General features: G+C 45.3%; 1 protein-coding gene across 1 annotated transcript; it reads left to right on the top strand.

The window, feature by feature from the left end:
• The first annotated feature begins 6 nt into the window (after positions 1-6).
• Positions 7-20,401, top strand: LOC139545591 (adhesion G protein-coupled receptor E5-like). Its single transcript, XM_071353545.1, has 14 exons — positions 7-55; positions 7,395-7,438; positions 8,552-8,662; positions 8,887-9,040; positions 9,246-9,365; positions 10,914-11,146; positions 13,947-14,132; positions 16,694-16,888; positions 17,341-17,462; positions 18,242-18,337; positions 18,445-18,603; positions 19,365-19,536; positions 19,703-19,804; positions 19,927-20,401. Exons 3-14 carry the CDS (start codon positions 8,585-8,587, stop codon positions 19,966-19,968), a joined length of 1,659 nt encoding a protein of 552 aa, XP_071209646.1. The 5' UTR covers positions 7-55; positions 7,395-7,438; positions 8,552-8,584; the 3' UTR covers positions 19,969-20,401.
• The last annotated feature ends 3,229 nt before the right edge of the window (positions 20,402-23,630 follow it).

Below are 23,630 nucleotides of genomic sequence, written 5' to 3'. Positions count from 1 at the left end.
GGGAGCTTCTACTGTCAGTGTCTACCTGGGTTCAAATCCACAACGACGTGTACTGGTGAGTATTTGTGTGTGTGTGTGTGTGTGTGTGTGTGATGCGATGCGAGGGTCTCAGTTCATGGTCTTATATAAGTTAGGAAGTGCAGCTTTTTGTGGGCAGTGTGCACATAGCGTGTGTAACGCGCTTCCTCCTTCTCCTCATCAGAAGAGGAGTAGCATGGATTTGACCAACGTGCAGCGGGTTTTGAATACATCATGAAACTTTATTTACAAGACAAAACTAAACACACGAAGAACACTTGAATATTTTACAAAACAACAAAACGAAGAAGACAGACCTGAACGAGAGTACTTACATAAAACACGAAGAACGCACGGACAGGGAAAACAGACTACACAAAAACCGAACAAACGCTACAGTCCCGTGTGGTACACCGACAAGGACACAGGAGATAATCACCCACAAACAAACAGTGAGAACAACCTACCTTAATATGACTCTCAATTAGAGGAAAACGCAAAACACCTGCCTCTAATTAAGAGCCATACCAGGCAACCCAAAACCAACATAGAAACAGCAAACATAGACTGCCCACCCAAAACTCACGCCCTGACCATCACACACATACAAAACAACAGAAAACAGGTCAGGAACGTGACAGAACCCCCCCCTCAAGGTGCAAACGCCGGGCGCACCAGCACAAAGTCCAGGGGAGGGTCTGGGTGGGCATCTGACCACGGTGGTGGCTCAGGCTCCGGACGCTGTCCCCACACCACCATAGTCACTCCCCGCTTCTGTATCCCCCTCCCAATGACCACCCTCCAACTAAAACCACCTAAATGAAGGGGCAGCACCGGGATAAGGGCCAGCACCGGGATAAGGGGCAGCACCGGGATAAGGGGCAGCACCGGGATAAGGGGCAGCACCGGGCTGAGGGACGGCAGCTCCGGGCTGAGGAACTCTGGCAGGTCCTGGCTGAGGGACTCTGGCAGGTCCTGGCTGAGGGACTCTGGCAGGTCCTGGCTGAGGGACTCTGGCAGGTCCTGGCTGAGGGACTCTGGCAGGTCCTGGCTGAGGGACTCTGGCAGGTCCTGGCTGGACGGCTCTGGCAGGTCCTGGCTGGACGGCTCTGGCAGGTCCTGGCTGGACGGCTCTGGCTGATCCGGTCTGGCGGAAGGCTCTGGCTGATCCGGTCTGGCGGAAGGCTCTGGCTGATCCGGTCTGGCGGAAGGCTCTGGCTGATCCGGTCTGGCGGAAGGCTCTGGCTGATCCGGTCTGGCGGAAGGCTCTGGCTGATCCGGTCTGGCGGAAGGCTCTGGCTGATCCGGTCTGGCGGAAGGCTCTGTAGGCTCTTGGCAGACGGGCGGCTTTGCAGGCTCATGGCAGACGGGCAGCTTTGCAGGCTCATGGCAGACGGGCAGTTCAGGCGCCGTTGGGCAGACGGGCAGTTCAGGCGCCGCTGGGCAGACGGGCAGTTCAGGCGCCGCTGGGCAGACAGGCTCAGACGGCGCTGGGCAGACAGATGGCTCCGACGGCGCTAGGCAGACAGATGGCTCAGACGGCGCTGGGCAGACAGATGGCTCAGACGGCGCTGGGCAGACAGATGGCTCAGACGGCGCTGGGCAGACAGATGGCTCAGACGGCGCTGGGCAGACAGATGGCTCAGACGGCGCTGGGCAGACAGATGGCTCAGACGGCGCTGGGCAGACAGATGGCTCAGACGGCGCTGGGCAGACAGGCAGTGCAGAAGGCGCTGGGCAGACAGGCAGTGCAGAAGGCGTTGGGCAGACGGCCGACTCTGCCCTGCTGAGGCGCACAGTAGGCCTGGTGCGTGGTATAGGCACTGGCTGCGCTGGAGAGGAGGAAAGCTCTGACAGCGCTGGACAGGTGGGAGCAGCTGGAGAGAGAACCCGGAGAGACAGCCTGGTGCGGGGGGCTGCCACCGGTGGACTGGTACTTGGAGGTGGCACCGGGTATACCGGACCGTGAAGGAGGACACGTGCTCTTGAGCACCGAGCCTGCCCAACCTTACCAGGTTGAATGGTGCCCGTAGCCCTGCCAGTGCGGCGAGGTGGAATAGCCCGCACTGGGCTATGCTGGCGAACCGGGGACACCATTCGTAAGGCTGGTGCCATGTATGCCGGCCCGAGGAGACGTACTGGAGACCAGATACGTTGGGCCGGCTTCATGACATCTGGCTCGATGCCCAACCTAGCCCTCCCAGTGCGGCAAGGTGGAATAGCCCGCACTGGGCTAAGCACGCGTACTGGGGACACCGTGCGCTTTACCGCATAACACGGTGTCTGACCAGTACGACGCTCTCTCACTCCACGGTAAGCACGGGGAGTTGGCTCAGGTATCCTACCCGGCTTCGCCACACTCCTCGTGTGCCCCCCCCCCAAGAAATTTTTGGGTCTGACTCTCGGGCTCCCAACCGCGTCGCCACGCTGCCTCCTCATACCAGCGCTCCTGGGCTGTGGCTGCCTCCTTCTCCTCCCGAGAGCGGCGATTCTCTCCCACCTTAGCCCAGGGTCCTTCTCCGTTGAATACTTGCTCCCAAGACCATAAATCCTGCTTCGTGCGCTGTCGTTGCTGTCCATTAACCCGCTGCTTGATCTGGGTTTGGTGGGTGATTCTGTAACGCGCTTCCTCCTTCTCCTCATCAGAAGAGGAGTAGCATGGATTTGACCAACGTGCAGCGGGTTTTGAATACATCATGAAACTTTATTTACAAGACAAAACTAAACACACGAAGAACACTTGAATATTTTACAAAACAACAAAACGAAGAAGACAGACCTGAACGAGAGTACTTACATAAAACACGAAGAACGCACGGACAGGGAAAACAGACTACACAAAAACCGAACAAACGCTACAGTCCCGTGTGGTACACCGACAAGGACACAGGAGATAATCACCCACAAACAAACAGTGAGAACAACCTACCTTAATATGACTCTCAATTAGAGGAAAACGCAAAACACCTGCCTCTAATTAAGAGCCATACCAGGCAACCCAAAACCAACATAGAAACAGCAAACATAGACTGCCCACCCAAAACTCACGCCCTGACCATCACACACATACAAAACAACAGAAAACAGGTCAGGAACGTGACAGCGTGTCTTCTCTTGAGAGCCAGGTCTGCCTACAGCGGCCTTTCTCAATAGCAAGGCTATGCTCACTGAGTCTGTACATAGTCAAAGATTTCCTTAAGTTTTGGTCAGTCACAGTGGTCAGGGATTCTGCCACTGTGTACTCTCTGTTGAGGGCCAGATAGCATTCTAGTGTAAACCTCGTCGAAATGGGTAGACCAAGGCACAGCGTGATTTGGGTTCATCATATTTTATTTAAATGTGAACCAGCAACAAAACAATAAAGAGAAACAAACAAACGAACGTTCAGCCTTGTAGGGTTCAAAAGCAACAATACAAAAACAAGATCCCACAAACAACAGGTGGGAAAAGGCTACCTAAATATGATCCCTAATCAGAAACAACGATAAACAGCTGCCTCTGATTGGGAACCATACCAGGCCAACATAGAAATACAAAAACAAGACAACACATAGAAATAATAAACTAGAACACCCCCAGTCACGCCCTGACCTACTCCACCATAGAAAATAAAGGCTTTCTATGGTCAGGACGTGACATCTAGTTTGCGCAGTTTTTTTGTAAATTCTTTCCAATGTGTCAAGTAATTATCTTTTTGTTTTCTCATGATTTGGTTGGGTCTAATTGTGTTGCTGTCCTGGGTCTCTGTGGGGTCTGTTTGTGTTTGTGAACAGAGCCCCAGGACCAGCTTGCTAAGGAGGATCTTCTCCAGGTTAATTTCTCTGTTTGTGATGGCTTTGTTATGGAAGGTTTGGGAATCACTTCCTTTTAGGTGGTTGTAGAATTTAACGTCTCTTTTCTGGATTTTCATAATTAGCAGGTATCGGCCTAATTCTGATCTGCATGCATTATTTGGTGTTTTACGTTGTACACTGTTCCCAATACTACTGCCCCAAACAGAGGTCACTACCCTCACTGTTCTCAATACTACTGCCCCAAACAGAGGTCACTCCCCTCACTGATCCCCAACTACTGCCCCAAACAGAGGTTACTACCCTCACTGTTCTCAATACTACTGCCCCAAACAGAGGTTACTACCCTCACTGTTCTCAATACTACTGCCCCAAACAGAGGTCACTACCCTCACTGTTCTCAATACTACTGCCCCAAACAGAGGTTACTACCCTCACTGTTCTCAATACTACTGCCCCAAACAGAGGTTACTACCCTCACTGTTCCCAATACTACTGCCCTAAACAGAGGTCACTACCCTCACTGTTCTCAATACTACTGCCCCAAACAGAGGTCACTACCCTCACTGTTCTCAATACTACTGCCCTAAACAGAGGTCACTACCCTCACTGTTCTCAATACTACTGCCCTAAACAGAGGTCACTACCCTCACTGATCCCCAACTACTGCCCCAAACAGAGGTCACTACCCTCACTTTTCCCAATACTACTGCCCCAAACAGAGGTCACTATCCTCACTGTTCTCAATACTACTGCCCCAAACAGAGGTTACTACCCTCACTGTTCTCAATACTACTGCCCCAAACAGAGGTCACTACCCTCACTGATCCCAATACTACTGCCCCAAACAGAGGTCACTATCCTCACTGTTCTCAATACTACTGCCCCAAACAGAGGTCACTACCCTCACTGATCCCCAACTACTGCCCCAAACAGAGGTTACTACCCTCACTGATCCCCAACTACTGCCCTAAACAGAGGTCACTACCCTCACTGTTCTCAATACTACTGCCCCAAACAGAGGTCACTACCCTCACTGTTCTCAATACTACTGCCCCAAACAGAGGTCACTACCCTCACTGTTCTCAATACTACTGCCCCAAACAGAGGTTACTACCCTCACTGATCCCCAACTACTGCCCCAAACAGAGTTCACTACCCTCACTGTTCCCAATACTACTGCCCTAAACAGAGGTCACTACCCTCACTGATCTCAATACTACTGCCCCAAACAGAGGTCACTACCCTCACTGATCCCCAACTACTGCCCCAAACAGAGTTCACTACCCTCACTGTTCCCAATACTACTGCCCTAAACAGAGGTCACTACCCTCACTGATCTCAATACTACTGCCCCAAACAGAGGTCACTACCCTCACTGTTCCCAATACTACTGCCCTAAACAGAGGTCACTACCCTCACTGTTCTCAATACTACTGCCCCAAACAGAGGTCACTACCCTCACTGTTCTCAATACTACTGCCCCAAACAGAGGTCACTACCCTCACTGTTCTCAATACTACTGCCCCAAACAGAGGTCACTATCCTCACTGATCCCAATACTACTGCCCCAAACAGAGGTCACTACCCTCACTGTTCTCAATACTACTGCCCCAAACAGAGGTCACTACCCTCACTGATCCCAATACTACTGCCCCAAACAGAGGTCACTCCCCTGACTGATCCCCAACTACTGCCCCAAACAGAGGTCACTCCCCTCACTGATCCCCAACTACTGCCCCAAACAGAGGTTACTACCCTCACTGTTCTCAATACTACTGCCCCAAACAGAGGTTACTACCCTCACTGTTCTCAATACTACTGCCCCAAACAGAGGTCACTACCCTCACTGTTCCCAATACTACTGCCCTAAACAGAGGTCACTACCCTCACTGTTCTCAATACTACTGCCCCAAACAGAGGTCACTACCCTCACTGTTCTCAATACTACTGCCCCAAACAGAGGTCACTACCCTCACTGTTCTCAATACTACTGCCCCAAACAGAGGTCACTATCCTCACTGATCCCAATACTACTGCCCCAAACAGAGGTCACTACCCTCACTGTTCTCAATACTACTGCCCCAAACAGAGGTCACTACCCTCACTGATCCCAATACTACTGCCCCAAACAGAGGTCACTCCCCTGACTGATCCCCAACTACTGCCCCAAACAGAGGTCACTCCCCTCACTGATCCCCAACTACTGCCCCAAACAGAGGTTACTACCCTCACTGTTCTCAATACTACTGCCCCAAACAGAGGTTACTACCCTCACTGTTCTCAATACTACTGCCCCAAACAGAGGTCACTACCCTCACTGTTCCCAATACTACTGCCCCAAACAGAGGTCACTACCCTCACTGATCCCCAACTACTGCCCCAAACAGAGGTCACTACCCTCACTGATCTCAATACTACTGCCCCAAACAGAGGTTACTACCCTCACTGATCTCAATACTACTGCCCCAAACAGAGGTCACTACCCTCACTGTTCCCAATACTACTGCCCCAAACAGAGGTCACTACCCTCACTGATCCCAATACTACTGCCCTAAACAGAGGTCACTACCCTCACTGATCCCAATACTACTGCCCTAAACAGAGGTCACTACCCTCACTGATCCCCAACTACTGCCCCAAACAGAGGTTACTGCCCTCACTGATCCCCAACTACTTCCACAAACAGAGGTCACTTTTGTGCAAACTGCCCCATAAGGACAGGTCTAGGTTCAGTAACTGTGTAAGCCTGGATAATGATGATCAGTAAGGGACTATATAAACTGATCGAGTGTGGAGCTTATATTACAGTAGGGACTCTGTTGCTGTAGAAACCGTTATTCCACTGGCAGCTTCCTCTTTCTAGTTGTGGGGCCGAAATGGTACCATATTCCCTATATAGTGCACTACATTAGACCAGGGCCCATAGAGTACTATATCATAGGGTGTCATTTGGGATGCGTCCTAGGATGGTTACCATGGTAATATTTCATCACTGGTGTGCTGTGGGTTTCTGGGTGTTTTAATCTCCAACTCAACTTCCTCTCTGTCTCATGTCTTCATTTGTATCTTAGTTAGTTGGTATCTGATGGTAAACATGGTTACCCATGGCAACAACTTGGATCTACAATGAGCAGGATAAGGATGTGACAGTTTTCATTTGTATGTGTTGTGTTGTTGTGTTGGTGTGTGTTGTGGTGTTGTGTTGTGTTGTATTTGTATTTATTAAGGATCCCCATTAGTTCCAGCCAAGGCAGCAACTACTCTTCCTGGGGTCCAGCAAAATTAAGGCAGTTTAAAAACTTTACAAAACATTCACAATAGATTTCACACGTCACTAAATGTTGTGTTGTGGTGCAGATAACATGCACGTGTGATGGTTGTTACTTCTCATTGTGTTGTGTTGTTCTGTGTCCTGTCGTGTGGTTGTTGTTGTTGTGCAGGTGTGATGGTGGTATGTTATATTGTGTTATGTTGTGTTGTACTGTGTCGTTTTGATCCAGCTGTGATGGATGATTTTTGTAATATGTATGTGCTGTGTAGTGTTGATCCAGGTGTGATGGCAGTGTTTTGTGTTTTCTTCAGTACTGACCTGTGACCAGGTCAAAGCGGATCAGACTCCTGGACAGGTGAGTTCTAAACCCAGACACCTGATGTCACTTATAATGACTAATACTTTAGGGTGACATTCATGGAATACGGCAGTAAGCAGTCAGTAAAATAACCAGAACATTATACAATATGGCAGTGAGCAGTCAGTAAAATAACCAGAACATTTATAGAATATGGCATGAAGCAGTCAGTAAAATAACCAGAACATTTATACAATATAGCATGAAGCAGTCAGTAAAATAACCAGAACATTTATACAATATGGCATGAAGCAGTCAGTAAAATAACCAGAACATTTATACAATATGGCAGTGAGCAGTCAGTAAAATAACCAGAACATTTATACAATATAGCATGAAGCAGTCAGTAAAATAACCAGAACATTTATACAATATGGCATGAAGCAGTCAGTAAAATAACCAGAACATTTATAGAATATGGCATGAAGCAGTCAGTAAAATAACCAGAACATTTATAGAATATGGCATGAAGCAGTCAGTAAAATAACCAGAACATTTATAGAATATGGCATGAAGCAGTCAGTAAAATAACCAGAACATTTATAGAATATGGCATGAAGCAGTCAATAAAATAACCAGAACATTTATAGAATATGGCATGAAGCAGTCAGTAAAATAACCAGAACATTTATAGAATACGGCAGTGAGCAGTCAGTAAAATAACCAGAACATTTATAGAATATGGCAGTGAGCAGTCAGTAAAATAACCAGAACAGTTATACAATATGTCAGTAAGCAGTCAGTAAAATTACCAGAACATTTATACAATATGGCAGTGAGCAGTCAGTAAAATAACCAGAACATTATAGAATATGTCAGTAAGCAGTCAGTAAAATAACCAGAACATTTATACAATATGTCAGTAAGCAGTCAGAAAAATCTCTCTCTCTCTCTCTCTCTCTCTCTCTCTCTCTCTCTCTCTCTCTCTCTCTCTCTCTCTCTCTCTCTCTCTCTCTCTCTCTCTTTTTCTCTCTCTGTCTCTCTAAGACCACTTTAGAAAGTGTTTTAATTAGTACTTTTAAGCGCTATCTTCTGGGACTACAATGTATGTCAATATTTGTATATTTGTTTTTATCCACATGAAGTCAATTAACTTCTCCTCTCTCTCAGACTGTCCCAGGTTTAGCTGGTCTCCTGTCTCTGATGAGGAAAAGCTGTCTGGCGTTAAGTAACTCTGGGGACGCAGCCGGAGGGAGACTGACTGGAGAGGTGTTACTGGAGGTAAACCACACACACACACACACACACACACACACACACACACACACACACACACACACACACACACACACACACACACACACACACACACACACACACACACACACACACACACACACACACACACACACACACACACACACACAGTGAAATCATGCATGCATATAAACATATACACCTCGTTCACTCACTTCCTGTTTCCTGTTTCTGCTTCCTGTGTGTAGAATGTCTTCACAGAGATAGACAGTCTCCTCTCTCAAGGTATCCTAAGCAACAGCCGGGAGGTGAGTGGGTTGCTAGGCGCCGTGGAGGACACCTTGATGCTCATCGGGCCACAGCTCAGAGACACCCACACCACCATGGAAACAGACCACACAGGTAACACACACACACACACACACACACACACACACACACACACACACACACACACACACACACACACACACACACACACACACACACACACACACACACACACACACACACACACACACACACACACACACACACACACACACACACACTCACATTTACGCACACACACATCCTCCTTCACCTTTCTCCTTGTCCTTGTACACAGAGGCAGAGCTTGCAGTGAGGAGGGGACAGACTCCGCCCATTGGGCCAATCAGCCTGGCCAATGACAACGCTCGACTGGACACCAGCTGGGAGACAGCCACCGGCAACGGGACGTACCCAGGTAGGCTACTCTTCATCATCATCATCATCTTCATCTCTATAACTAAGTACTGTATCTTTTAGTACCAGTAACTTTACAAAAACTCCCAGGTTGCCTAGAAATCCTGGTTTCCGTATTTCCTGCTTATTCAAATCAAATAAAGTAAAATTGTATTTGTCACAGGCATCAAATACAACAGCTATAGACCTTACTGTGAAATGCTTACAAGCCCTTAACCAACAATGCAGTTTAAAAAAAAATAAGTGTGAAGTCAAAAATAAAAAAAATAATGAAATAGCAGCAGTAAAATAACAGTAGCGATGCTATATACAAGGGGTACCGGTACAGAGTCAATGTGTGGGGGGCACTGGTTAGTCGAGGTAATTGAGGTAATATGTGCATGTAGGTAGAGTTATTAAAGTGACAATGCATAGATGATAACAAGAAAGTAGCAGCAGCGTAAAAAAGGGGGTGGGAGGGTAGCTATTTGACTAGATGTTCAGGAGTCTTGGGGGATAGAAGCTGTTTAGAAGCCTCTTGGACCTAGACCTGATGCCCCGGTACTGCATGCCGTTCGGTAGCAGAGAGAACAGTCTGTGACAAGAGTGACTGGAGTCTTTGACAATGTTGACACCGCCTGGTATAGAGCTCCTGGATGGCAGGAAGCTTGGCCCCAGTGATGTACTGGGCCGTACGCATTACCCTCTGTAGTGTCTTGTGGTCGGAGGCCAAGCAGTTGCCATACCAGGCAGTGATGCAACCAGTCAGGATGCTCTCGACGGTGCAGCTGTATAACTTTTTGAGGATCTGAGGACCCATGCCAAATCTTTTCAGTCTCCTGAGAGGGAACTTGAAGCTCTCAACCTGCTCCACTACAGCCCTGTCGATGAGAATGGTGGTGTGTTCGGTCCTCCTTTTCCTGTAGTCCACAATCATCTCCTTTGTCTTGATCACGTTGAAGGAGAGGTTGTTGTCCTGGCACCACACGGCCAGGTATCTGACCTACTCCCTATAGAATGTCTCCTCGTTGTCGGTGATCAGGCCTACCACTGTTCTGTCGTTCGCAAACTTAATGATGGTGTTGGAGTCTTGCTTGGCCATGAGTCGTGGGTGAAAAGGGAGTACAAGAGAGGACTGATCAAGCACCCCTGAGGGGCCCCCTATTTTGAGGATCACCTGGGGGCGGCCTTTCACGAAGTCCAGGATCCAGTTGCAGAGGGAGGTGTTTAGTACCAGGATCCTTAGCTTAGTGAAGAGCTTTGAGGGCACTATGGTGTTGAACGCTGAGCTGTAGTCAATGAACAGCATTCTAACGTAGGTGTTCCTTTTATCCAGGTGGGAAAGGGCAGTGTGGAGTGCAATAGAGATTGTATCATCTGTGGATCTGTTGGGGCGGTATGCAAATTGGAGTGTAGGGTTGCTGGGATAATGGTGTTGATGTGAGCCATGACCAGCCTTTCAAAGCACCTCCTTATTCCAGGAATCTTCCAACCAGGAAACCTGAAAAACCTGGGAATTCTGGGAAAGCTACAATACATTCTGGTAACTTGCTTCATTCTGTGATCACAGGTTTCACTCTGGTTGGGTTGGTGTGTTACAAGACAGTGGAGACATATGTCAACAACTCCTTCCAGTACCTCACTGACACAAACACAGACACAGACACAGACACAGACACAGCAACAGCCACAGCATCAAAGCCTAGCTACCAGATCAGTTCCAAGGTGGTAACAGCTCTCGTCAGTAACCCAGCAACAGAATACCTCGCCCAGCCTGTAATCCTCACCTTCAAACATCTACAGGTATCATTTAATAATATAACATGTGCCATAGTGCTGATGTTAAAATATCAAGAAGGTAAATATTCTAGTATATCATAATCGTACAGCTACGGTTAGGACTTGCATTTTTCCACACACCGACAATGGACTAACATACTGACGGTGGCCTAACAGACTGATGGTGGCCTAACAGACTGACGATGGACTAACATACTGATGGTGGCCTAACAGACTGACGATGGCCTAACATACTGACGATGGCCTAACAGACTGATGGTGGCCTAACAGACTGACGATGGCCTAACAGACTGACGATGGCCTAACATACTGAAGATGGCCTAACACACTGACGATGGACTAACACACTGACGATGGACTAACAGACTGACGATGGACTAACAGACTGACGATGGCCTAACACACTGACGATGGCCTAACAGACTGACGATGGCCTAACAGACTGACGATGGCCTAACACACTGACGATGGACTAACATACTGATGGTGGCCTAACATACAGACGATGGCCTAACATACAGACGATGGCCTAACATACTGACGATGGCCTAACATACAGACGATGGCCTAACACACTGATGGTGGACTAACATACTGATGGTGGACTAACATAATGATGGTGGACTAACATAATGATGGTGGACTAACATACTGATGGTGGACTAACATACTGATGGTGGACTAACATACTGATGGTGGCCTAACATAATGACGATGGCTTAACATACCGACAATGGCCTAACATACTGACGATGGCCTAACATACTGACGATGGCCTAACATACCGACGATGGCCTAACATACAGACGATGGCCTAACACACTGACGATGGCCTAACATACCGACGATGGCCTAACATACAGTCGATGGCCTAACACACTGACGATGGCCTAACATACTGACGATGGCCTAACATACTGACGATGGACTAACATACTGATGGTGGCCTAACAGACCGACGATGACCTAACATACCGACAATGGCCTAACATACTGACGATGGCCTAACATACTGACGATGGACTAACATACTGATGGTGGCCTAACATACTGATGGTGGACTAACATAATGATGGTGGACTAACATAATGATGGTGGACTAACATACTGATGATGACCTAACATACTGATGGTGGCCTAACATACTGACGGTGGACTAACAGACTGACGATGGCCTAACATACCGACAATGGCCTAACATACTGACGATGGCCTAACATACTGACGATGGCCTAACAGACTGACGATGGCCTAACATAATGACGATGGCTTAACATACCGACAATGGCCTAACATACTGACGATGGCCTAACATAATGAAGATGGCCTAACAGACTGACGATGGCCTAACATAATGACGATGGCCTAACATAATGACGATGAACTAACAGAATGATGATGAACTAACAGATTGACGATGGCTTAACATACCGACAATGGCCTAACATACTGACGGTGGCCTAACACACTGACGGTGGTCTAACATACTGATGGTGGCCTAACATACTGACGGTGGACTAACATAATGACGATGGCTTAACATACCGACAATGGCCTAACATACTGACGATGGCCTAACATACTGACGATGGCCTAACATACCGACGATGGCCTAACATACAGACGATGGCCTAACACACTGACGATGGCCTAACATACCGACGATGGCCTAACATACAGTCGATGGCCTAACACACTGACGATGGCCTAACACACTGACGATGGCCTAACATACTGACGATGGCCTAACATACTGACGATGGACTAACATACTGATGGTGGCCTAACAGACCGACGATGACCTAACATACCGACAATGGCCTAACATACTGACGATGGCCTAACATACTGACGATGGACTAACATACTGATGGTGGCCTAACATACTGACGATGGCCTAACAGACTGACGATGGCCTAACATACCGACGATGGCCTAAAATACTGACGATGGCCTAAAATACTGACGATGGCCTAACATAATGACGATGGCCTAACATACTGACGATGGCCTAACATACTGACGATGACCTAACATACTGACGATGACCTAACATAATGACGATGACCTAACAGACTGACGATGGCCTAACAGACTGACGATGGCCTAACAGATTGACGATGGCCTAACATAATGACGATGGCCTAACATAATGACGATGGCCTAACAGAATGACGATGGCCTAACATAATGACGATGAACTAACAGAATGACAATGGCCTAACATAATGACGATGGCCTAACAGACTGACGATGGCCTAACAGACTGACGATGGCCTAACATAATGACGATGGCCTAACAGAATGACGATGGCCTAACATAATGACGAAGGCCTAACATACTGACAATGCCATAAGTGAAGTAATCATTGACCTGGTGAAGAAACAGTTCTCTCAGAAGTGCTTAGCCAATGTCTCATCCTCCCCTTTCTCTCTGTTTCTCTGTCTGTCTGTCTGTCTGTCTGTCTGTCTGTCTGTCTGTCTGTCTGTCTGTCTGTCTGTCTGTCTGTCTGTCTGTCTGTCTGTCTGTCTGTCTGTCTGTCTGTCTGTCTCTCACTCTCTCGCTCTCTCTCTCTGTTTCTCTGTCTCTCTGTTTCTCTGTCTGTCTGTCTCTCTCTCTCTCTCTCTCTCTCTCTCTGTTTCTCTGTTTCTCTGTTTCTCTGTCTGTCTGTCTGTCTGTCTCTCTCTCTCTCTCTCTCTCTCTCTCTCTCTGTTTGTCTGTTTGTCTCTCTCTCTGTTTGTCTGTCTGTCTCTCTCTCTCTCTGTCTCTCTCTCTCTCTCTCTCTCCCTCCCCCAACCCCAGGTGAGGGCGGAGTCAGCGGAGATGAACTATACCTGTGTGTTCTGGTCGGAGGGGCGTGTCCATGAAGAGGGAGGGGCGTGGTCAAGGCGTGGCTGTGCCAAAGTCATGTCTAACGCTACACACACCGTGTGTTCCTGTTCCCACCTGAGCAGCTTTGCTGTTCTCATGGCCCTCTACCCTGTAAAGGTACACACACACACACACACACACACACACACACACACACACACACACACACACACACACACACACACACACACACACTGGGTGATGTCAAGGTAATGCTCCTATGTTGTCAGTTGAGTAGGTTGAGTAATGATACCCATCCCGGGATGGTACCTTTGCGGTGAATTAATGCGTTTGTGTGTTTGGCTATTGTGGTAAGCTAATATAATTCTATATTGTGTTTTCGCTGTAAAACACTTAAAAAATCGGAAATATTGGCTGGATTCACAAGATGTTTATCTTTCATTTGCTGTACAACATGTATTTTTCATAAATGTTTTATGATGAGTATTTATTTATTTCACGTTGCTCTCTGTAATTATTCTGGCTGTTTTGGTGCTATTTGTGACGGTGGCTGCAATGTTAAACTACGATTTATACCTCTAAATATGCACATTTTCGAACAAAACATAACTGTATTGTATAACATGGTGTTATAAGACTGTCATCTGATGAAGTTGTTCAAAGGTTAGTGATTAATTTTATCTCTATTTTTGGGTTTTGTGAAAGCTATGTTGGCGGTGAATAAATGGCGTTGTGTGTTTGGCTATTGTGGTGAGCTAATATAAATATATATTGTGTTTTTGCTGTAAAACATTTTAAAAATCAGACATGTTGGCTGGATTCACAAGATGTTTATCTTTCATTTGCTGTATTGGACTTGTTAATGTGTGGAAGTTAAATATTTCAAAAAAATATTAAGGTTAAGGTTAATGCCAAAATAGCATGAAAAAAAGGCAAGCACAAAACAAAAAATAAAGTTATACAATTGAAGTCGGAAGTTTACATATACCTTTGTCAAATACATTTAAACTCAGTTTTTCACAATTCCTGACATTTAATCCTAGTAAAAATTCCCTGTCTTCCCTGGATCACCACTTTATTTTAAGAATGTGAAATGTCAGAATAATAGTAGAGAGAATTATTTATTTCAGGTTTTATTTCTTTCATCACATTCCCAGTGGGTCAGAAGTTTACATACACTCAATTAGTATTTGGTTGCATTGCCTTTAAATTGTTTAACTTGGGTCAACCGTTTCGGGTAGCCTTCCACAAGCTTCCCACAATAAGTTGGGTAAATGTTGGCCCATTCCTCCTGACAGAGCTGGTGTAACTGAAGCAGGTTTGTAGGCCTCCTTGCTCGCACACACTTTTTCAGTTCTGCCCACAAATGTTCTATAGGATTGAGGTCAGGGCTTTGTGATGGCCTCTCCAGTACCTTGACATTGTTGTCCTTAAGCCATTTGACACAACTTTGGAAGTTTGCTTGGGGTCATTGTCCATTTGGAAGACCCATTTATGACAAAGCTTTAACTTCCTGACTGATGTCTTGAGATGTTGCTTCAATATATCCACATAATTTTATTTCCTCATGATCCCATCCAGTTTGTGAAGTGCACCAGTCCTTCCTGCAGCAAAGCACCCCACAACATGATGCCGCCAACCCCGTGCTTCACGGTTGGGATGGTGTTCTTCGGCTTGCAAGCCTCCCCCTTTTTCCTCCAAACATAATGGTGGTCATTATGGCCAAATAGTTCTATATTTGTTTCATCAGGCCAGAGGAAATTTCTCCAAAAAGTATGATCTTTGTCCCCATGTGCAGTTGCAAACCGTAGTCTGGCTTTTTATTGGCAGTTTTGGAGCAGTGGCTTCTTCCTTGCTGAGCAGCTTTTCAGGTTATGTCAATATACGTAGGACTGGATATAGATACTTTGTACCGGTTTCCTCCATCGTCTTCACAAGGTCCTTTGCTGTTGTTCTGGGATTGATTTGCACTTTTAGCAACAAAGTATGGTATTTATACTTGCGTACTATTGTTTGTACAGATGAACGTGATACCTTCAGGCATTTGGAAATTGCTCCCAAGGATGAACCAGACTTGTGGAGGTCTACAAACTTTTTTTCTGAGGTCTTGGCTGATTTATTTTGATTTTCCCATGATGTCAAGCAAAGAGGCACTGAGCTCGAAGGTAGGCCTTGAAATACATCCACAGGTACACCTCCAGTTGACTCAAATTATGTCAATTAGCCTATCAGAAGCTTCTAAAGCCATTTCATAATTTTCTGGAATTTTCCAAGCTGTTTAAAGGCACAGTCATCTTAGTGTATGTAAACTTGTGACCCGGAATTGTGATGCAGTGAATTATAAGTGAATGATAAGTGATCTGTCTGTAAACAATTGTTTGAAAATTTACTTGTGTCATGCACAAAGTAGATGTCCTAACCGACTTGACAAAGCTATAGTTTGTTAACAAGACATTTTCAGAGCAGTTGAAAAACGAGTTTTAATGACTCCAACATAAGTGTATGTAAACCTCCGATTTCAACTGTATATACATAATTTTTTGTATTATTTTTATGTTGCAAAAAATGTTGGCCTCGAAACAGGTGCCCTGAATTACAGATCGCCACTGATGTTATATATTATGTAAACCCCTCCCTCCCTCCCTCCCTCCCTCCCTCCCTCCCTCCCTCCCTCCCTCCCTCCCTCCCTCCCTCCCTCCCTCTCTCTCTCTCTCTAGCACACCTTTGAGCTGCGTCTGTTGACGTGGCTGGGTCTGTCGGTGTCTGTGGTGTGTCTTTTGCTGTGCATCCTGACCTTCTGGCTGTGTCGGTCCATCCAGGGGACACGCACCACCATCCACCTCCACCTCTGTGTCTGCCTCTTCATCGCTGACATCGTCTTCCTCACCGGCATCTCTCACACACAGAGCAAGGTGGTTTTAGGGATGTGGGGAGTGTGTGTGTGTGAGTTTGTGTGTTGGAGGGATCAAGGTATATATAGCAATTTTTTTATATATTCCTTGTCACTTTTATTTGGTGTTGCTCCCCCCTAGGATCTTGTACCCCCTTCTATACCCAGGATGACAAACACATAACAACAAATAAGCCCTTTTTACATACAGTCAGATCTAAATTTAAGTTTTTGAATATTCAATTTGACTTTTATTCATCTCTCCTCCTCCCCTCCCCTCCCCTCCCCTCTCCTTTCCAACCCCTCCCCTTCTCCTCCTCTCCCCTCCTCTCCCTCTTGCCCCTCTGCTCCTCCCTCTACTCCCCTGTTCCTCTCCTCTCCTCTCCTCTCCTCTCCTCTCCTCTCCTCTCCTCTCCTCTCCTCTCCTCTCCTCTCCTCTCCTCTCCTCTCCTCTCCTCTCCTCTCCTCTCTCAGGGAGGATGTAGGGTTGTAGCAGGTCTCCTCCACCTGTTCTTCCTAGGATCCTTCAGTTGGATGTTGTTAGAGGGGGTTCAGCTCTACCTCATGGTGGTCCTGGTCTTCAACATTACCATCAGGTTATGGTTAACTTTGTTTCATTTTATTTTGCTATTTTATGAAGAGCTTGAGCTGCATTCTGTCTATGTGATATGATATACAAATAAATCAAATATTATTATTATTGCTGTTATTATTACAAATAATACTGTTATTATTGTTATTATTATTATTAATATTATCGTAAACCTCTGTACCTGTATTTTATGAAGCTCTATGATTCTTCTTCTTACTGTAAACCTCTGTACCTGTATTTTATGAAGCTCTTTGTTTCTTTTTCTTATCGTAAACCTCTGTACCTGTATTTTATGAAGCTCTATGATTCTTCTTCTTATTGTAAACCTCTGTACTTGTATTTTATGAAGCTCTTTGTTTCTTTTTCTTATCTTCAACCTCTGTACTTGTATTTTATGAAGCTCTTTGTTTCTTTTTCTTATCGTAAACCTCTGTACCTGTATTTTATGAAGCTCTATGATTCTTCTTCTTATTGTAAACCTCTGTACTTATATTTTATGAAGCTCTTTGTTTCTTTTTCTTATCGTAAACCTCTGTACCTGTATTTTATGAAGCTCTATGATTCTTCTTCTTATTGTAAACCTCTGTACTTATATTTTATGAAGCTCTTTGTTTCTTTTTCTTATCGTAAACCTCTGTACCTGTATTTTATGAAGCTCTTTGATTCTTCTTATTATTGTAAACCTCTGTACCTGTATTTTATGAACCTCTGTGATTCTTCTTCTTACTGTAAACCTCTGTACCTGTATTTTATGAACCTCTGTGATTCTTCTTCTTACTGTAGACCTCTGTACCTGTATGCTGTGGGATATGGACTGCCACTGGTTGTTGTCATCATCTCTGCTATCACCTACCCAGATGGATACGGTACCACACAGCAGTGAGTCTGAGTCTGTGTGAGTGGGTGTGTGAGAGACTGTGTAGCAAATCTGTCCCATATAAATAACACCAGATAACGTTATTCTAACGTTATCTTGTCTCTGTCAGCTGTTGGTTGTCTCTGGAGAGAGGATTCATCTGGAGTTTCTTCGGCCCAGTGTGCACCATCATCATTCTCAACGTTTTCTTCTTCATCATCACTGTCTGGAGGCTGGCCCAGAAGTTCTCTAGTCTCAACCCTGACCTCTCCAACCTACGCAAGATCAAGTAAGTAAGGAGAGAGAGAGAGAGAGAGAGAGAGAGAGAGAGAGAGAGAGAGAGAGAGGCTAAATACAGGGGAAGTAATGATGAAGTCCAAGTGTGCGTACCGAGAGGGAGCAAGTGTGCGTAATGTGGGTTGCCAGGTGTGCGTAATTATGGTTGCCAGGACCGAAGGTTAGTAGACCGGCGACTTCGAGCACCGGAGACAGGGAATGGAACACAGGTGTGACAGAGAGAGAGGGGAAGAGACAGAGAAAGTGATGTAGAGAGACAAATAGAGAAACGGAGAGATAGGTGAATGTAGAAATGTAGTGAATGTGCGGACAGTGACAAATCCTTGGTGTGTGTGAATAAATTAATTTATGCAATTCAGTTTTTAGCTGCCATAGTACATTAAATAAAACTGTACTCTCCTCCCACCCCACCCCCCTCCTCCCTCATTCTCCCTCCCTCCTTCATCCTCCTCTCCTCCCTCATTCTCCCTCCCTCCCTCCTCCCCACTCCCCTCCTCCTCTTCCCTCCCTCCCTCCTTTCTCCCTCCTCCCTCCCCACCCTCACCCCCCCTCCTCCATCCTCCCTCCTTCCTTCATCCTCCTCTCCTCCCTCATTCTCCCTCCTTCCTCCCCACTCCCCTCATCCTCTTCCCTACCTCCCTCCTCCTTTCTCCCTCCTCCCTCCCCAACCTCACCCCCTCCCTCCTCCTCCCTCCCCCCTCCTCCCTCCTCCCCCTCCCCCCTCATCCCCTCCTGCTCCCCCTTGCTCTCCAGGGTGTCCACAGTGACAGCAGTGGCCCAGCTGTGTGTGTTGGGTACTATGTGGATATTTGGAGTGTTCCAGTTCCAAGAGGAGGGGACAGTGGTCATGACATATCTCTTCACTATCCTCAACTCTCTACAGGGAGCACTGCTGTTCATCATGCACTGCCTACTGAACAAAACGGTATGGTGTGTGTGTGTGTGTGTGTGTGTGTGTGTGTGTGTGTGTGTGTGTGTGTGTGTGTGTGTGTGTGTGTGTGTGTGTGTGTGTGTGTGTGTGTGTGTGTGTGTGTGTGTGTGTGTGTGTGTGTGTGTGTGTGTGTAACACTGTGCTCTGCTGCCTCCATCAGGTTAGAGAGGAGTATTGCAAGCTCCTGTCCTGTATCTGCACACCACTGAAAAAGAGATACTCAGGGGTCAGCATCACCAACCGTTCCTCCAGCCAATCCCAGGTACATACACACACACACACACAGACACACACACACACACACATATTCAGCAGACACATACGCACACACAAACACCACTTTCATTAAGTTAACCTCTATCCTTTGACATTTTTCTGTCCTAGGGGTCAAGGAGCACCACGAACACGGGGGAGTCGCAGATATGACGTCACCAAACCCCCACCTTGCATTTCTTTAACCCTCCTCCCATGACAAATGTGCCCACTAGACGGCCAAACTGTAAAGTCAAAATGGTCGATATCGTAAACATTTTTGAAAACAAAGCTTTGCGTTTAGCAGTGTGGTTAAGATACATTGTAGAAATGGGCAGGGTTTCTGATTTAACATCTTGGCCAGATAGTGACAACCCAGAAACACTCAGCCCGAGGATAGTACTGTTCAGGCCAGGTTAGTAGAATATGTGTCCAACTAGCCCGACGGATAGTAAAAATGTTAGTCCTCTAGCCAGGTTGGCCAGTGCCCAAAATCCTTCAATTCCATCCCTGATTAGACACTTCATATCAAACTTGATGTTAACCACTGTCTTATCAAGCATTAGGTCATCCAATCAGAAGTTATGTGATCTTCATGTCATCCAATAGGAATGGTCTTTATGTCATATGATGATCTTCATGTCATCCAATAGGAATCTATATGATATTTATGTCATCCAATCAGAAGTTACGTGATCTTCATGTCATCCAATAGGAATCCATATGATATTTATGTCATCCAATCAGAAGTTACGTGATCTTCATGTCATCCAATAGGAATCCATATCCTCTTTATGTAATTTTTACAGTCAAATAGATGAAACCATAATCATAAACAGAAGCTTTCTTCCTTTACACGAATGGAATAGATTTATAGCAATATTTCTTACTTTCTTATTTCTTACCAAGAGCACAAGATATGGTGACATTTCTACACAAATAAATCCAAAGGGATTTAGAAAAACATTATGTGAAGATATGTGTTAGTTGTGACCTAATGGACTGTTATACTGTAAATGTTTATTTTTCTTAAATACATTATTAATAACTATTACGAATAGTATGCATGTTTATACATTCAGGCTAGTAATGTTCACACATTCCTAATAATGTTTACAAATATAATTGTAAATAGTTTATAAATCGTTAAAAGGTTTATTCATGATAGTTATTATCAAGCGCTACCATGGATACCTCTATGTACCTCTACTACCATTAAAACGTTTGGGGTCACTTAGAAATGTCCTTGTTTATCTTCTACTTGCTACTCATCCCGGATCCGGGAGCACCCCCATCAGTAAAAAAGCTGACTAGCATAGCCTAGCATAGCGCCACAAGTAAATACTAGCATCTAAATATCATGAAATCACAAGTCCAAGACACCAGATGAAAGATACACATCTTGTGAATCCAGCCATCATTTCTGATTTTTCAAATGTTTTACAGGGAAGACACAATATGTATTTCTATTAGCTAACCACGATAGCAAAAGACTCAACTTTTTTCTCTCCACCATTTTCTTACTGCATAGGTAGCGTTCACAAATTCGACCAAATAAAGATATAAATAGTCACTAACCAAGAAAAAACTTCATCAGATGACAGTCTGATAACATATTTATTGTATAGCATATGTTTTGTTCGAAAAATTTGCATATTTCAGGTATAAATCACAGTTCTACATTGCAGCTGCAATCTGAAATAGCGTCGATGCAGCCAGAATAATTACAGAGACCAACGTCAAATATCCAAATACTCATCATGAAACATTTCTGAAAAATACACAGCGTACAGCAAATGGAAGACCAACATCTGGTGAATCCAGCCAATATTTCAGATTTTTTAAGTGTTTTACAGCGAAAACACAATATAGCATTATATTAGCTTACCACAATAGCCAGAAACACAAGCAAATTACCAGCAGCAAAGGTTAGCGATCGTAACAATCCAGCAAAAGATATATAATTTTTGACTAACCTTGATAAACTTCATCAGATGACAGTCCTGTAACATCATATTACACAATGCATATAGGTTTTGTTCGAAAATGTGCATATTTAGTGGCACAAATCGTGGTTATACAATGTGATTAGTAGCAACATTTCAGGCAATCTGGCCGGCGCCATCTTGGAGAGGCACCTAATCTAATCAATAAATAATCATAAACTTGACTAAAAAATACAGGTTGGACAGCAAATGAAAGATACATTAGTTATTAATGCAACCGCTGTGTTAGATTTTAAAAATTAACGTTACTAGACATACAGTGTGCGTTACAGCCAGACCAGTGCCGAAATTAATGGCGGACAAATCATTTTACATTTTTCCACAGAAATACGAATTAACATCATAAACAGCTCTTACTTTTAGATGAGCTTCCATCAGAATCTTGGGCAAGTTGTCCTTTGTCCATAATAATCGTTGCTCGCCTGTAGAACGTCGTCTTCAACCGTGTAATTAGCAGCAAACATTAGCTATGTGGCCACGACATGCCCAAATCTTCAAAACGCAGGTCCTCCTTTGCGCCATGACGAAGGTTGAAAAGAGTGCACCCCCCATTCCATGGGCCTATATATGGTCTCAGATCTGCCTAGAAACTCCATTCCAATTCTCATTGGTTACTGACATCCAGGGGAAGGCGCGTGCAGTTTATGTCGACCCATAGGATACATAAAAAACATCAGGGACAGACTGATATTCTGCAAAAGGTACAGGGATTGGGCTGATGAGGACATGGGTAAAGTCATTTTCTCTGATGAATCTCCTTTTCGATTGTTTGGGGCATCCGGAAAAAATCTTGTCCGTAGAAGACAAGGTGTGCGCTACCATCAGTCCTGTGTCATGCCAACAGTAAAGCATCCTGAGACCAGTCATGTGTGGGGTTGCTTCTCAGCTAAGGGAGTGGGCTCAATCACAATTATGCCAAAGAACACAGCCATGAATAAAGAACGTTACCAACACATCGTCCGAGAGCAACTTCTCCCAACCATCCAGGAAAAGTTGCCTTTTCCAGCATGATGGAGCACCTTGCCATAAGGCAAAAGTGATAACTAAGTGGCTCGGGGAACAAAACATCAATATTTTGGGTCCATGGCCAGGAAACTCCCCAGACCTTAATCCCATTGAGAACTTGTGGTCAAATCCTCAAGAGGCGGGTGGACAAACAAAAACCCACAAATTCTGACAAACTCCAAGCGTTATTATGCAAGGATGGTCTGCCATCAGTCAGGATGTGGCCCAGAAGTTAATTGACAGCATGCTAGGGCGGATTGCAATGGTCTTGAAAAAGAAAGGTCAACACTGCAAATATTGACTCTTTGCATCAACTTCATGTAATTGTCATAAAAGCCATTGACACTTATGAAATGCTTGTAATTATACTTCAGTATTCCATAGTAACATCTGACAAAAGTATCTAAAGACACTGAAGCAGCAAACTTTGTGAAAATTTATATTTGTGTCATTCTCAAAAACTTTTGGCCACAACTGTATATCATGAGAAAGTTAAAGATGTGTTGTGAACACTTGCAGTGCTTTTCCCCAAATATAAGTTTTTTAGAAATCCTTGTGGAAAGATTCTCAGAATGGGGAGGGAATAAACAGGAAATCTGGATTCTCCAACAAGATTGTCACTCAGTGTTCCATCTCAAAACTCTTGGTTAGTTTATTACTGGCCAACAAAATATAGTGTAGCATTTCTGGTTGGGGGGTGGGTGCCTTGATCTGGACTTTTGTCCAGCAACTGTTAACCTAACAAATTAGCCATTACGCCAAGAGATCTGAACCGCTTGATGAGGTTGCTAGGTGTTGGGTTAAAGTTGTTTCAATCGTTGTATA

The sequence above is a fragment of the Salvelinus alpinus genome, chromosome 2 (assembly GCF_045679555.1).
Source record: "Salvelinus alpinus chromosome 2, SLU_Salpinus.1, whole genome shotgun sequence".
NCBI classification, from domain to species: domain Eukaryota; kingdom Metazoa; phylum Chordata; class Actinopteri; order Salmoniformes; family Salmonidae; genus Salvelinus; species Salvelinus alpinus.
Note: the sequence above shows the minus strand (reverse complement) of the source record. Positions and strands in the feature narration are given on the sequence as shown.

Excerpts from the sequence above, each read along its gene's own strand:
- LOC139545591 (XM_071353545.1), top strand. The coding sequence starts at position 8,585 with ATGAGGAAAAGCTGTCTGGCGTTAAGTAACTCTGGGGACGCAGCCGGA. Across the intron at positions 17,463-18,241 it reads GTCTTCAACATTACCATCAG|ACCTCTGTACCTGTATGCTG; the intron begins GTTATGGTTAAC and ends TTCTTACTGTAG. Across the intron at positions 18,338-18,444 it reads GGATACGGTACCACACAGCA|CTGTTGGTTGTCTCTGGAGA; the intron begins GTGAGTCTGAGT and ends TGTCTCTGTCAG.